The 15,869-nt window shown below is 39.7% G+C and overlaps 2 protein-coding genes across 2 annotated transcripts in view; one reads left to right on the top strand and one right to left on the bottom strand.

Annotated features, from left to right (window-relative positions):
* Positions 1 to 317: 317 nt before the first annotated feature.
* Positions 318 to 1,507, bottom strand: LOC137241478 (cytoplasmic dynein 2 light intermediate chain 1). Its single transcript, XM_067769089.1, has 3 exons — positions 1,329 to 1,507; positions 836 to 1,268; positions 318 to 784 (listed from the first exon to the last, which is right to left on the bottom strand). The coding sequence occupies exons 1-3, from the start codon at positions 1,479 to 1,481 to the stop codon at positions 318 to 320; spliced, it is 1,053 nt and encodes a 350-aa protein (XP_067625190.1). The 5' UTR covers positions 1,482 to 1,507.
* Positions 1,508 to 7,079: 5,572 nt separating this feature from the next.
* numb (NUMB endocytic adaptor protein) overlaps positions 7,080 to 15,869 on the top strand; it is a 153,033-nt gene continuing 144,243 nt past the window's right edge. Inside the window, exon 1 of the mRNA XM_067764653.1 lies at positions 7,080 to 7,884. The gene's annotated coding sequence lies outside the window, so the exon portion shown is untranslated. The remainder of the gene's footprint in view (positions 7,885 to 15,869) is intronic.

Here is a 15,869-nt window from a genome sequence, read left to right as displayed (position 1 = left end):
CTATATTTGGTAAAGGATTATCAACGTCGATACCAGTACCCAAAACCGCCGTAGGTGTGTAAGGCTAATATAGCAACAACTATATAAGGTACAGCTCGATACCAGAAGCATTGTTAGCAGTTTTCAGTAAGAGGAAAATTAATAATAGTAGGGCGTCGTATAGTTGGTCGCTGTGAGCGGTTTCTAGTCATTTATTTCTAATCCCTTCAATAGTGGCACTTTACAAGCTCAAAATATATTTTGCATCTAAAATTATTTTTCATTTGTACTGCAGAGACGGCTAGTGAACAAAGACTTTTGGACTTCAATCTTTTCTCTCAAGCAATCGTCTCAAATTGTCCACGCAACTGTGTTTCTTTAATAATCGCATGCAATTCTTTATCCTTCTGTGCGCGCATTTCATCAATGATGCTTTCACGAAATCCAGCGTCTTTTGCAGGATCGTTTTGAAGGTCTTTCTTCTTTGTCCAATATTTTTTGTCGCCGTCACTAAGCTCTGGCGCCTCTGTAGCCAATCGTGAGCCGATTTGTTCCACACTTAGTAAGTCTCCACAACCAATCTGTTCCCAGCTATCGGTGCCGAACCAAATGGACAAGGCATCTCGATAATCAGTTATATGTGAACGGAATGGAGTCGAAGGACTACCAAACCCTAAATGGCTTATGGTGTCACGTAATGTTTTAGATAATTTAGGTACGTTATTCGAATAGAATAGCACACTGCCACCAATAAGATGCGCCATTGAACGCAGGCAACGACAAATATGCTGTTTGAGCTCGGCATCTGGAGACGGCATGATTTGAAATTCAACTTTTTTTCTTATCGCCTACTTACCAAAGTCTTTGAATATATCATATTTGCTACCAACAATCACCACCGGAAATGGCATCAGCTCAAGCTTTTCCAAATCCTTTTGATCCTTCTTGAGACGTTCTGCCATACGCTCACGACACATTTGCTCCTCCGCTGCACTTAAAAGCTTTACGCTTGTCGCATGTAGCACTTGATAAATACATTCTAATTCTGACCAAACTTGTGTCGGTTGCGATAGATCCAACATTATAATAGCCGCGAAATGGGCAAGTCCATGCATTTTAAGCGGCACTGAAATCAATTGCTCTGCATTGTCCAGAGCTCCGAGTTCCCACACATTTAAAACTTGTTTTTGTGTACCACTTGTACGTCGTCCATACGAATATTCCAAGGCTAGTGTGGGACGAGGATTGTCTTCACGTTCGAAGAATTTATGTAGAGCTGTGGATTTGCCCTGTCGATTAGATGTGTATAATACTTAAGAGATCTGCATGCATGGATGTTTTGCACTTACGGCTCCTCTACTACCCAGCACGAAAACGGTATGCTCCTTTGGTCCACTCTCCGTTTGCGAATTGCGCAGTTGCTCCTGAGCTAATTTGACTGCGATTTCTTGTATGGTCTCTGGTTTATCAACCGTTTGTCCCTTGTCACGTTTTTCAAACATTTTCTTAACTTTTTTAATTGCAATCAAAGTTCTCGTAGTAAATGTCCCTACTTCACATTCACTTGACTATATACTACACAAGTTTATGCATTTTGAACAGCTGCTAGGTGATATCGTTGCTAATGGAGACCACTGCCTTCACATGGTGGTGTTTTTGCCAAGGTGCAGCTGTTTAATATTTAGCAACCCTTAGAGCAATTTGTTGGTTGGTTTCCTAGGAGGTTTTGGGGTGTGACGTGAGTTTCCTGGTGAATAGTTTTGATTGAGTATTTTCTAGACGTTTTGGAAGATCACCGAATCTCCGCAGCACGAATGAAGGATATAGTGCCTCTCTTTCAGAGTTTCCTATCTACCGTATTCTTCGATCGGAAGAACGTCCTATATAGCACTTTTTTTTTAAATTGGCCAATCTGTATTAAGTTAATGGGTTTTTAAAAAAGATAGATATGGCGGGTTTCAAAAGTAAGCTGAGCTAGAACGCTTCTAAGATGCCACTCAATATAGGTTGATATCAAAGCCAGATAAAGGCTTACAGTTAGAACAAAGTTTTACACGGTTAAGTATGTAAAATAAATAATAGTTTAAAAAAACTAAAAAAACACGCTTTTGTAGCTAACCGAACTAAAAAATAGGAAATAATTTTCAATTAAAAAGAGTTTATATAACAGTAGTAGAAGGTCAAACAATCATTTATAGTTAACCACCTCAAAATGAAATTATAATAAAATTTAAGTTATTAACAGAATAATTTAATTCAGAGTAAAAAGCGTGGGTGCATTTGACTACATTTCATATCTTTCCTCTCAGATAGTTGCCAGTAGAATGATTGTAACATTCAATATCAAGCACCCCACGCTTTTTACTGTGAATTAAATTATTCTGTTAATAACTTAAATTTTATTATAATTTTATTTTGAGGTGATTAGCTATAAATGATTGTTTGACCTTCTACTACTGTTATATAAACTCTTTTTAACTGAAAATTATTTTCTATTTTTGAGTTCGGTTAGCTATAAAAGCGTGTTTTTTTAGTTTTTTTTAAACTATTATTTATTTTTAATTTTTTAGTTCAAGTAATTTTAAAAGTTTTAGTCGAGAGTGATGAATCCTCGAAACGCCAGCGGTCCATGGATGAATCCAACCCCACGGCACCGAAAAGGGCCAAGACGCAGGGGGGCTGGACGCGGTCTTTCGCTGAAATTGCCAAGGGTCGGCAGATCATTGGCATTATAGACGAGAGCAGCGAAGATGGGAGGATCCCGAAACAATAGTGGAAATGGATCGAGGCCGCGCTCGCTACGGTGGCCGTTAAGATTAAGAAAGACAACCCTGGTCCACCGCCATCTTACACCGATGCAGGGTGGTTCCAGGGCAATGCCAAGCTAATTGCCTGTGACGACGCCAAGTCGGTAAACCTCCATAGGGCCGCCGTCACGCTGATAGGTGGTATATCCGGGCGCGCGCCTCAAGGTAGTGGAGGCGCGTGATATCCCCTCACGACCAAGGGCTAGAGCCTGGGTTCCAGTGACACCAACGGAACCAGCTGATATCCTGGAGCTGCTCCAAGAGTACAACCCGCCACAGGTTTGGAAGTCAAACCGGATAAAACCGAGCTTGTCCTCTTCACGAGGAGGTACAAAGTACCAAATCATACAGCGCCAAGAATTGGGGGTACGTTCTTAGCGTTTAGCGATCAAGTCAAGTATTTGGGAGTCATTCTGGATAGGAAGCTATTATGGAGTGACCATATAGTGGAGCGATCCAAGAAGGCAGCAGCAGAGCAAGAGGGAAATTGGCACCTCCTGGGGATTCTCCCCTAAGGTGACCTACTGGATTTACACAGCCATTGTGCGCCCGATTCTTCTTTATGGTGCCTTGGTCTGGTGGCCTCCTGCACTAGCTAAAAGTACCTATCTTAAAATGCTTCAAAAGGTGCAACGGAGTTTGGAGCTCTGCATTACCGGGGCTCTCGGCTCCATTCCACATTCCGTTACATACATACATGGATACATAGATACATAGATAGATACAGGCCAAGCTAATAAAAGCTTGTTAAAAAGGGCTCCAGTATGCTCTTTCGTAGATGTGCCATGCATCCCCTTCTATAATTAATAAAGGAATGCGTTCTTCATATTATGTGCAAGGTTTCAAATCTATGGCCATTTGGGGTGGTCATACATAAGTTCAATTGACCTTATGTCCGTTAACCTTATGTCACCCCCACCATCACACTATTGCATTGTCATTGAGCCTTGATACGTGTAAAGCTGCAATCAAACTTATGTCCATTCAAAGTGATAATAAGGCCAATTGACCTTATGGCCGTTGACCTTATTTCACCACACCACCACATTAATGCATTGTCATCGGTCCTTGAAACGTATGCAAAGTCTCAAATTAATCAGACTTCTAAAAACCGGTGAAAATTTAGCTCACAGATTCCGTTACATACAGGCCAAACTAATAAAAGCGTGTTAAAAAGATGTCGTTTAGAAGCGAAAGCGGTGAGCATTTCTACGCCTTCTGTGAGCCGAAATTCAATCTCCTCTAAAATTGAGAAGGCTCACTCAGAGCTGTTAGAGACCAATATAACGACGGAAAAACACTTGCGCCAAGGTGTTGCGCATCGTACAGGAATTAATTTAGGATATCCTTGTATACTCATCGAAATTATGGATGTTAGCAAGCGCGGACGCGATGGACGTCGCAATATTTGAGATAGTCAATTGAATGCAAGGCGGTCCCGTGGTGTGACTTACCACGCCGAAGATACTGGATTCACGCCCCGGGCAAAGCAACATCAAAATTTAAGAAACAAGTTTTTTCTATTAGAAGACATTTTTTCTAAGCGGCGTCGCCCCTCGGCATTGATTTGGCAAACACTTCGAGTGTATTTCTGTCACGAAAAGCTTCTCAGTGAAAACTCATCTGCCTTGCAGATGCCGTTCGGAGTCGCCATAAAAGAAGTAGGTCCCGTCCCGCCAATTTGTAGGAAAAACTTATAGGAGCCCGACGCAAATTGGGAGAGAAGCTTGGCCTAAAATCTCCTCGGAGGCTGTCACGCCTTACATTTATTTATTTTTTAATTGAATGCAAGTTTTAACAAAGTAAAATTACCCACGGTGATTTAATTGTCCTTATTTATCAACAGAATAAAATTCTAATTGTTGCAAGGGATTTCAACATCGTCCTCACGGTCAACCGTAAATAGAGAAGAAGAAAAATGGAGCTTCTAGTACTTCAGCAGGTGAAATGTTTGTGGCTTTCGCTAAAAAAAAAGGCTCCCTTTTCGTTACACAGTTTTTACTTTACTGCGCATGTGCACTGAGTAATTGTCGTATAAGAGTATGTCCTAGCTCTTTATTAAACCTAGTGTTATGTGTATAAGCCAAATTGAGTAGAGACATCGGTACGTAAATTCGAAATAATCCACATCAAAGCTTTTGGGCACGTAAAATTGCCCAGCCGCTTCTGGATCAGAAAATTGAGGTACCCTTAATAGAACAAATTATTTTAAGACACATATGGGGAAATCATGGAGGGAGCTTAAAATCGATCATGTTTCTCAACTCATATAGCGTATCTTACAATTTTTTCTCCTAACTGTAAAGTTTTCCGCAAACGTCCCAGCTTTAGCGAAAAAATCGCATCCTTGAGGGATTAAGATTATTGAACAAGACGGATAGATAGAAGATTGTATGACATTTTAAGCAAATCGAATTCGCGATAACTGGAGTAGTTTTCCGGGTCGTTTCTCTTATATATCGAGCAGAGCACACTAAGCAGCGCTAAATGTACGAACAAACTTTGCATGGCCCAATTAAACATCCCTTTTACTAGTTCTAACTTCAAGCTGTGCCTAAAATATGAAGCGCAGAAGAACTAGCGAGAAATGTCACTGAACAGATGCCTGACCATCTCGAGAACTATTTAATATGACCACATTCAACCTTCTAGGCCATCTCGCCCCCACCCGCTATTTCCATGAGGAACTTGAGGTCGCCAAACGGTCGCCTCGGCTGTAAAAGAAACAGTTTTCGCCACGGGTATGTGAGGTTAACAATTGGACTGGAGAAGCTTAAAATTGTGCTACACAACCCCTTGAATCAATTTGGATATTTTAGTCGCCTCTTACGACAGGCATACTTGCCGCTTGTATATTCTAAGCCCCCTAAACCGCTGGGGCCAAATTATAACTTCTATCGCAGCAATGTATACCACGAGATATGCAGATCTGGTCAATACACTTGCCTGAATGCTGTGGTCACAAGTAATTATCGCTTGAGTACTATCCTTTTACATGGGACTTATGTGATTATGACCCAGAATTTTCTGTAAAATAACGACATTAAGTGCTTAAGATCTAGTCTCTGCTCAAATTGGTGGCATTCGCAGACAGGGCTACGTTCTTGCATACATACATATATACAGGACGAAGAGCTCTAGCTTATTTCTGACAGCGGCTCTACCCTATTGCTTCTGCGAAACCTCCTCAAAGTCTTAAGTCTTTGGAGTCGATTCGAAGGACAGTATTCTATTAGTATGCTAACTAAAGGGTATATAATAATTAGAAAACAGGTTGAATTGGTAAAAACCCTGTCTGATCGCATTGGACTCGCCACTTACTTAATCATTGACGATCTTCAAGTTTCTATGATTCTGGAACTGCATATATAATCAACGAAGTTTTACATTTCTACTATGTTGAGAACCATCAGTAGAGAAGTAAACTTTTTCGCTAAGTCGAGATCAATTAAAATTGCTTAAGAAAAAATATGAGTTTCTCATTTAGGTTAAAAAGTGACAGACCTGCTACTTTTCAGTCGCAGAAGTCCGAGCACTGATTGTGACGTAACAAAGGAGCAAAGTAGCAGAGAGACAACGTAAGGAAGAGGTTGCGATAAATAAAGCGACATAGTATATGAAGGGTTAAAACGTTTTTTTTAATTATGTAGTGTCAAATTCTGATTTTTAAGCAAAACAAAAATTAAAAAAAAATTGTTTTTAAATTTTTTGTACTTCTCCATTCGGTCTCTATCGTATGCACGGCAACGCGCGACATTCGTTGAGCTTTTGGTCAAAAAGCACACTTTAAGGAACCAACGCTGCTAAAGCTTTCCATCTGGAACTCTAAAGTTTGTTTGCGGGTTCAAGTAAGACCAAAATAAGTACAAATCATATTCAATTTTGAAGTTCAAGCGCCGTTTGGCGCTTACCGCTAGTGGCTAATAGCACAAATGATTTAGCGCCAACGTCATCTATTTACACATCAGCTCAAGAAAAAAAAACAGCAGAACTCCAGCTTCGTGTATGGCTTCGTACTACGTTAAGTGGGCTGTCTTTAAACGCTGTGGTTTAAGTTTCGATTCTTTTTAGCGCGTTTTTTTTTTCATTGCGAAACTCCATATGGCACTGTGTGGAGCATGTGTATTTTCTTCTCTTCTATGTAGCTCCCCCTTTTGCACAGCGGCGACCCCAAACGCCAACGACCTTCCGGCCGACACGCGCACTACATAGCGCGCTCATATCCAAGCGAAGTCTTGACGTTGTCGACTCTATACCAACCTACGTACATACATACTCATCATCATATTCGAATAGTTTGCAATGCGCCGCGAATGGAATTAGACGTGTCTCGGGTGAACTTATTTAAATATGCTACTTATACGGCATATACTCCGTACTTATAGGAATATATGTATGTAAATACTTATATAAATACATATAAGATGTATGAGTTTAGCAAACTTCATACATTTCTATATTTTGCTATTTGAAGGCTGGCGTACATGGTGGAATAGCCACCATGGCTGGCGTAGATCAGTGGAGTGCGACTTGAAGTTTGCGAAGAGAAAGGAAAATAAATTAAAAAATTAAAAGTGAAATAAAGAAAATTTAGAAATCGGTTACGCTTTCTGTTGCTGTGAAAGGAAAGACATTTTATGAAAAATTCATAAAAAAAAATTCAAAATAGTAAAAAAAAAAATGAGTTCGAAAAAATTCGAATTTTTTCGAAGTTCTGCAAAACAACAATATAATTCAAAAAAATGTTATTCCAATGCAAAAAAACAAAAGTAACATATGTTTTAAATAATACGTTCGTGCCGTTAGCCCAACAAAAAAAAAAAAGAAGAAAATAAAAAAGTTCTCAGAGCTCGTAAGTGTTTTCGAAGTTGTGTTGTGCAATAATTTTGCATAGAGTTGTAAATTGCAAGTTCGTTGACGTGTCGCGGTGAAGAGCAGGTAGTGCAATTGAGAAAGCGTAAAATACAGACTTCAATACGCGACTTCATTGAAATTGGAGCACTTGGCTAAGGTCGTGCATTGCATCCCATCAAGTCACACAGAAGCTAGCAATGCGGCACGAGGTACAAACAAGCCTCTGAAGGAGTGAGGAGAGTAGGTATGAATACCTAGAAATAAATTTATTTAAAACTCATAAACACACAGTCACACGAATACCAACTTGGTTCAACTCAAAAAAGGGCGCCGCATTGTATAGCCGACTAACGAAAAATCGATTTTTCCTTTGCTATTTTTATTATACTCCCTCCCTCAAGCTGCCCTTTAATCGTTTTTCTTGTTTTTTTTTTTTTACTTTAAGCGCGTTTAGCTGTTGTTGTTGTATTAACTTTAATTTTTGTTTATTTTTCCAATAATTTCACCTCACTAAGGTCTGAGCTAACGTTCTTCCGCTCAGCGGTGTGAAACTTTTGAACTAATTTGGCTTGTGGTCTCAGCTATTGAGACACAATGTAAAATCTCTATGCTCACGTTTCCAATTGCGCGCCATAGATTACTTGCGGTTCTCCATAGTAACCAGAAGCATTGTTAGGTCTTGCAGCACGTATTTCGAAGTTATTTTTTCTTTAAAGACTTTATCTCAATGACGGCCTACACATGAGCAAAACCCGACTGTGGTTTTGTGAAGTTCGGTACTAGATGATTTAAAGATTGAATGAGGTAACCCGCATAAGAATTCCGCTACCACGTTATCTTGTGGTACATTGTTGCAGCTGTAAAGACAAAGACATCCCTTCCTCTAACTGGACTGTAATTTACCTGATATGCATGCGGTACTGACTTCGGATGTTATTAGACCTACTGACACGGGATCCCGTTGAACCTTTCAGCTCTGACAGCGTATTTGAATTTTCATGAAAGTACTTTTATAGCCGTTGAATCTATCTTTATAGTTTGCGCTGCATTTTGGAACACCCAAGTCAAATTTTAGTAAGCCAAAAGGATGCTGGCGATGCTACAAATGACTGTGTCTAACATTGGTGGAAATGCAAATTGCAGGTGAATTTGGGCCCTGCATCAACGCCCGTTGCTATAGGTAGAACTGGCCGATGTGATGAGATCTTACATCGATTGCATGTCTCCATTGTGTTCTGGTAGGAGTAAATGCTGAACTCATGGGTATTACAACGAATGAAAGTATTCAACAATTCCTTTGCAGATGCCCTGCTCTGGACAAAACCCTAATGGAGCTTAAACAAGTGATTCATTTATTGTTTAGTTGAGATAGGCTCTGTCAAAGTTGAACGCGTTCTGCCCTACAGTGGAGGAATGAAATGTTTAAACTCCTGGAACATCTTAAGAGGTGATAACATAAAGGGGTTAATCCGTCTAAGTGTGCCTTTGCTATCTTATGATGCAGTCAGCATTTCTAACGGAATCCTTCGACTAACATGGAGTCCGCATTAAACCATTTCGTTCCTCATACTTGCCATAGAATATGATCTAAATTTCACTGCAATCGACAAAGTGGTTTGACCTTTCTCATTCTTCTTATTCTTGTAGACTTCACAATGGGCCCGTTTATTGCATACGATTCTGGTGGAAAATTATATGGACCCAGTTCTTTCGACCTTACGATACTTATCCTAGCAGCTACTATTCGTAGTCGGCTATCTTCAGTTGAAGAATAACGTTGCGTTAGAGTCAGAATGAAAATGGGTGGGAGCGTACATCTACTGCGGAACTTTTCTTTCGAAAACTCCAAGCGCCATCCCCTCTTTTCCCGACCTCTATGATTTTAAGCCATATATTAGCTTAGGTATAGGTGACTTTATAGACAGTGTGATTGCTTCCTCACTCTCAGAAAACCAGACTATTATCTTTTGAAATCTCCAAGCGCCATCCCCTCTTTTCTCGACCTCTATGATTTTGAGCCATATAATAGCTTATGTATGATGAGAGTGAGCGCTTCCTCACTATCTGAAAACCAGCCTATTCCGACCTGGAAATAAGCTCACCTTGAATTTCTGTGACCGTCTTGCTCAGTCTATTAAGTATTACACATATGAAAATTTTGTAGCGCTATCGTAGTTTGTAGTATTTTTCCCGTTAAGAATCGGTCTCATTTCGATACATACAATTCGATCTTGCAAGAACCTCGAGAGGGAGAGAGCATTCCTCAGTGGATAGGCGAACGATCAAAATCTGTTTCATGTATTTTTCCACTGAGGTCTGTTTTAAGGTTCTGTGATATGAAAGAAATTTTATTTGACACATTTCTAATCATTACTCTTAAGAGTTTCGTCTAAAGTTTATCAGTTATCCTGCCCAAGTCATCTCAGGTTCATCGGTAAAGTCTGAAATAGTAAGTCATACTGAACTTTCCACGAGAGTGAAGAATCTGGGCGTCGCAATAGACAGTAAGCTTTGCCGGAAAACTAATATTGATATTCGGGTGGAAAAGACCTACAAAGCTTAATACTGGAGTTACATTATGCTGGTCGGCTATGGACAAACAAGACAGTATTAAAAAATAAGAAAAGAGTTCTACGTTTCAGCCACTTAAGTCGTCGCACTAAACTTACTCTTAAAAAGTGATAACATTTTTTGCGAAGTTAGTGAGTGTGTGAATCCAATTACTCATAAGGACAGGCATCACCTACCTCTGATTATAACATTTATTATTTTTACCCGGATACTTCTGAGTACAGACTAACTTTTAACCTTTTCCTTGTGTGATTTCGACTCTTCTAACAATTTCTTGTTTGAAATAAATTGGGAGGAGTTACTTGGGAGTCTTGACACCTCAGAAAGTTTTTCGGTTTTTAAAAATATTTTGTTCAACCACTGCTTGGATAAGATTCCGGTACGAAAGAAAAGACCTTACAAATTGCCGTGGTACTCTAAGGACTTAAGAAAACTGAGGAACCTGAAGAACAAATATCTTAAAAAATTTAAATGTACCAAGAATCACACATTCTTTACTAAATATAGGCACTATTTAAGGACTTTTAATAATTTGAATAGATCTCTCTACAATAATTATATTCGTAATATTGAGGGTAACATAAAATCTAAGCCAAATCTTTTTGGAACTATATAAAGTCTATGTTTTACCAGCGTGCCTGGGTTTTCCTTGATGCCTGGGTAGCAAACAATTACGCTATAGCTACCGAATGAAAGCCTAACTGCTATGAATTCGACATGAGAGATATTGTCCAGCGAAATCAACTCAGATGACAGGTTAGATTCAACAGCAATAAGGACACCTCCCTGCAAAAATCGTTGGATCATGTGGTCCACTGGAGTACTTACCATTATACTCCACTGTAATGCAGCAATGTACCAACTCATGTTTCTACACGATCATATTGTAAGCCGATCATTGCTCGTTTTTAACGATTGTAATCACTACACGATGTTTATTGGACTGTGGGTACTCCATGGATTACTCTAATGTAATGCGGAGCTGGAGTATATGGTCCAGTCCTAGGACACCTCAATGTTAATTGGACCATATTTTTTGTATGAATTGTGGTTAATTTTGAAGCACTCGGTTGGTCCATAGCGAGTACTCCATACATGCAAGCATGGAGTACTCGCGATTTTTGCAGGGTTGTGCAGAAAAGTTGAAGGAATTAAGGAAGAATGGAACAAGTTTTGATCGTAAACCACGAACATTTTGGTAATTAATGAGAAGACGGGACAGATCAGCAATTACCTTTGTGTTGTTATTACTGTGTTCGTCATGCCGTTTTTTGGCTGTAACAAAACAGGTCCGGCCCTCGCCTTTCTTGTGAACAAGTGAACCACAGTATGCTTAGGCCAAAAAGAGGAATCAAGTATCTTATCGATATATTCATCTGAAAGAGATATTTTAAATGAGGAGATAACTCTCTCATATTTGAAGTTAAATTTATACACATTGATGTTACTAGTGGGTGCAACACCAAGTTTAGAGCAAACGTAATGAGCAATATCATTTTCGGTAAGCGAGGAGTGTAATCGGGACACAAATACATCCCTACGAGGTGGCACGGCAGTCACCTGCAAAGGAGTAGCGGGTAGCGCACCAGAGAGCTGGGAAGGTGCGGCCGTTGTAGGACAGTTGACAGAAAACGCATTGCTTGACCTAGCGTGGGTTATCGAGCCCGTCAATGAAGTACTATTTTTTTCAGTATCGGTAACTATTATTGTTGGAGCTAAAGATACCGGTGGAGGTGTAGGATGAATTGGGGAGTCCAGCGAAATCAACATTGGTGACGTAGAACAAACAGCCGCAAAGGTACCACTATTAGTTGAGAGTTAGTTTCAAGAGCGGTAACAAGAATGATGTCCGAAACTATAGACCTATATCCAAGCTATCTACGATTTAAAAACTGTTTGAATATGTGGTCAATGCAAAGTGGAGCTTTGCTGTTAAGTCTCTCATTTCTCACTATCAGCATGGATTCATCGCTGATAGGTCAACAGTTTCTAATCTAGCTGTATTTAGTGAATACTGCATTGACTCCTTTTCAGCATGTTCCCAGGTGGATTGCATTTACACAGATTTTTCAAAAGCTTCCGATAGAGTTTCTCATAGTGTTTTAATTAACAAATTGCGCCATATCGGGTTTCATTCTTCATTTCTGCTGTGGATAAGCAGTGGAGCTTTGCTGTTAAGTCTCTCATTTCTCACTATCAGCATGGATTCATCGCTGATAGGTCAACAGTTTCTAATCTAGCTGTATTTAGTGAATACTGCATTGACTCCTTTTCAGCATGTTCCCAGGTGGATTGCATTTACACAGATTTTTCAAAAGCTTCCGATAGAGTTTCTCATAGTGTTTTAATTAACAAATTGCGCCATATCGGGTTTCATTCTTCATTTCTGCTGTGGATAAGCTCCTACTTATGCAACAGGCATTGTGTCGTTACTATTGACAGCGTATCCTCCAGTCCCTTCATAATGACATCTGGTGTTCCCCAGGGAAGTATTTTACGTCCCTTACTATTCGTTTTATTTATTAATGATATTTGTAGTTGTTTTTCATTTGCTAAGTGTTTACTGTATGCTGATGATTTAAAGTTATTTTCAATATTTAGGGCACCATAGGATGCCGTGATGTTCACGTATGACATTATTAATGGGTCCATTGACTGCTCATATTTGTTGGAAAAGATTCATTTCAATATCCCGCAACGCACTCTCCGGAATTTTTATCCTTTCTATGGTGATAACTTTAGAACCAACTATGCAAATAATGCCCCTATAAATCGCGCTATTCGTGAGTTCAACTCCCTGAGTAGCACAGTGGCTTTGGACTTGCCGCTCCCTAGAGCTAATTTTTTGATAATATTGTATTCAGTTCTAAAAGTAGTTGTATTCATACGGAACCATAAGTAGATTGTTCTTAATATTTTAAGTAAATTTTATAATTTAGTCTGTAAGGATTGTAATCCAAAGGCTTAAACAATAAACAATAAATTAGCTCCCTCTGAACCTTCACATACGTTAAACTGCAACCTTTCTGCAGTAAGACTTCGCGAGTGTGATTGTTGGAGCTCGAGGCAATATGGTCACAGTAGTAGGACGCTTCCCAGTGGCGCTCCGTCATCAGACTATCACTAACCATTTTCTTTTTGACAGGAGTCATAAGTAAAGTTCCGCCAAAGGAGGGCAGAAGTGGTGTGCAGGAATGACGCGATTTCGCTTTAAACCGACTATCACTACATGCTCTGCGGCATGGAAGCTGGTGTCTACTCTGAACAAATCAACGCGTCGTCGTCAGTCCTTCTTCCAGACTCGACTTGAATCTTCCAAGCGGAAGTTTTGCGTATGAACCAGCTAGTTCAACCCAATCTTACCTTAAGCCCCTGGCGTGATTGTTCTGTTACATTTAGGAATTCGAACGCAGTTCTAAACAAGCAAAATCCGCTCACGAGTTCTTATGTTGCATATCATTAAGCTCCCTGAATTTCAAAAGGCAAAGCTTATATCTGTCGGCGCTGCCGTATGTTTGAGTTTTAGATGAATATCTCTCTCTACCTAAGCGTATTAATACAATCATTTCCAGGAGCTAATGAATATATGTATGAAATCACCTAAGGATTTACATTTGAGCATTTACATATGTATATATGTAAATTCCCTTTTACTTGCACCAGTGAAAACTTTACTTACTACATAGCCTTTTTTGTTCAGCAAATATATGCAACCGACTCACTCAATCATTTCTCACTGATACGTCCCGACATACAGCCTACGATGTATACATTGGCAACCTATTATTCATGTGCATAATTTCAGTGCCTCCCTAACACCATCATGTTGGCCCATTTCCATGTTTACGCAGTAAAACAACAACGTCATCGTAGTAAAATTTCCTCTGCTACTTTTTTGGTCGATGTTCGCTTCCGATTTCTTTTCGCAATTGCACCAGCTTCTGTTTAAATTTAATGCCTTACATTACTTTGCCGTGCTTTCCTCGCTATGCTTTAAGTGCTTCGACTGCACTGCTCTTGCAGGCAGTCAGCCATCCATTCGACGGTCGGCGTGTTGTATGCAGTCGTCTCCTCTCTACTTTGGTAAAAGTTCTAGTACATCGTTCACTATAAGACTGAATGCGTCGTTTTGCCTTTTACGATGTTTTTTTTTTTTTAAGAGTTTGTGATGTTTATTTTTGATACCCCACCCTCCTACTGCACCTCTAATTTAATTAGCGCACACTAGTTGCAGTTGCGAAAATTGTCCCTGAAAATGTGTGAATATTGTATTGATGTAAATGAGTTGCGAGGTTGTCTGTGGTTTGTTGAAGTAATTACAAGATTTGGAATCTAGCAAGCAATCAGGTCGAGACAGGTAGCGTAGTCTCTTAGCATTTGGAAGGGGGAAAGAGGGAGTGAATACTTGGAAAGAAACTGTGCTCAGTCATTCGATATCAGTTGCGTATATTTACTTATTGATGAAGCAGGTAAGGAGGTGTAGATCTAGACAAAACTTTCTCATAAAGAATTGAAATTCGAAAGTTTAGCGAGTTGGACGCTGCTTTGGACTAAGAGATAACTTAGTCAATCTTAGGTAAGAAAGAACCTTTCTAATACAAACTGTAGAAATTTTGAATCTTTGATGCAGGTACTGGCAGGCCTGTACAATGGATCGAATGAGTTACAGGCACCCCTAACTTTGTTTTATTAATTTTATCGGCATACCAATTACAAGCTTTGATGACCTCAAATATAAAAGATTAAAGCCAAATATTAAATTCAAGAGATAAAGGAACTAGTATCGACGTGATTCTAAAGGTATGCTTTCGTGAAGAAGCTCACTTGAATTGTATGACGGTGGGTTTTAATATGTTGGTTTATATCGAACTTACCGGTTAAAAAGACCTCACATAGACTGAATGTGTTCATAGTGCTACCAAAATTTGTTCCACGACCAAGCGGAAAAACACCAATTTGGTACAAGGACTTATGTTATAAAATACTACAAGTTTTCAAGAACCTACCTCAAAAGCAGCCTCGAGATAAGTGCAACTCTGCCGCCTTTCGTAGCTGAAGTCTTGACCTCGCGAGCGTAGAATATGAACACTGCACGTGCTCAACCATTTCGTTCTGCCCGCACTTCCAACATCAGCCATACTGACGGGGCCTAATTTATATGCATGTGACGCCAGAAGGCAGTGTCCACTTAGTATAATCATCATAAGTTTTAAGTCTTTTCTCTTTAAAGATATGAGTAAAATTTGTGAGTCGAATATCGTTGGATTTGCACATGATCTTAGAAATTTTGCTGCCCCGCGCTTCCTTCCACACCTATCCTGCTTGATGGAGTATATAAAACTGCTGTGTCTTTTTGATTTCTCCAAAGCGGATTGGCACGGCTACCGTGGAATCATCGCGTGCTGCAACCTCCTTTGCCAACTTATCATACTTTCTCTTTATCACCGGGAACCCAGTATAAATGTAAGGTCTAGCATTAGCGCAGTCTCTCCAACGTTTATTTTGTATTCCAGGACACTTCTTGATGAAGTAGTGAGTGACATTATTGCCTTAAGGACCGCTTAACTTGCTCCCGAATTTCTGTTGATTTCTTCACGGCTATAGTTTTCGTCTGAAAGACACTACAGTGATGTGGCAGCCTGTATGATCTACAAATGA

Source organism: Eurosta solidaginis, chromosome 2 (genome assembly GCF_040869045.1).
Source record: "Eurosta solidaginis isolate ZX-2024a chromosome 2, ASM4086904v1, whole genome shotgun sequence".
Lineage (NCBI taxonomy): Eukaryota > Metazoa > Arthropoda > Insecta > Diptera > Tephritidae > Eurosta > Eurosta solidaginis.
Note: the sequence above shows the minus strand (reverse complement) of the source record. Positions and strands in the feature narration are given on the sequence as shown.

Excerpts from the sequence above, each read along its gene's own strand:
- LOC137241478 (XM_067769089.1), bottom strand. The coding sequence starts at position 1,481 with ATGTTTGAAAAACGTGACAAGGGACAAACGGTTGATAAACCAGAGACC. Across the intron at positions 1,269-1,328 it reads TGCTGGGTAGTAGAGGAGCC|GGCAAATCCACAGCTCTACA; the intron begins GTAAGTGCAAAA and ends TCTAATCGACAG. Across the intron at positions 785-835 it reads TGATATATTCAAAGACTTTG|ATGCCGAGCTCAAACAGCAT; the intron begins GTAAGTAGGCGA and ends TGCCGTCTCCAG.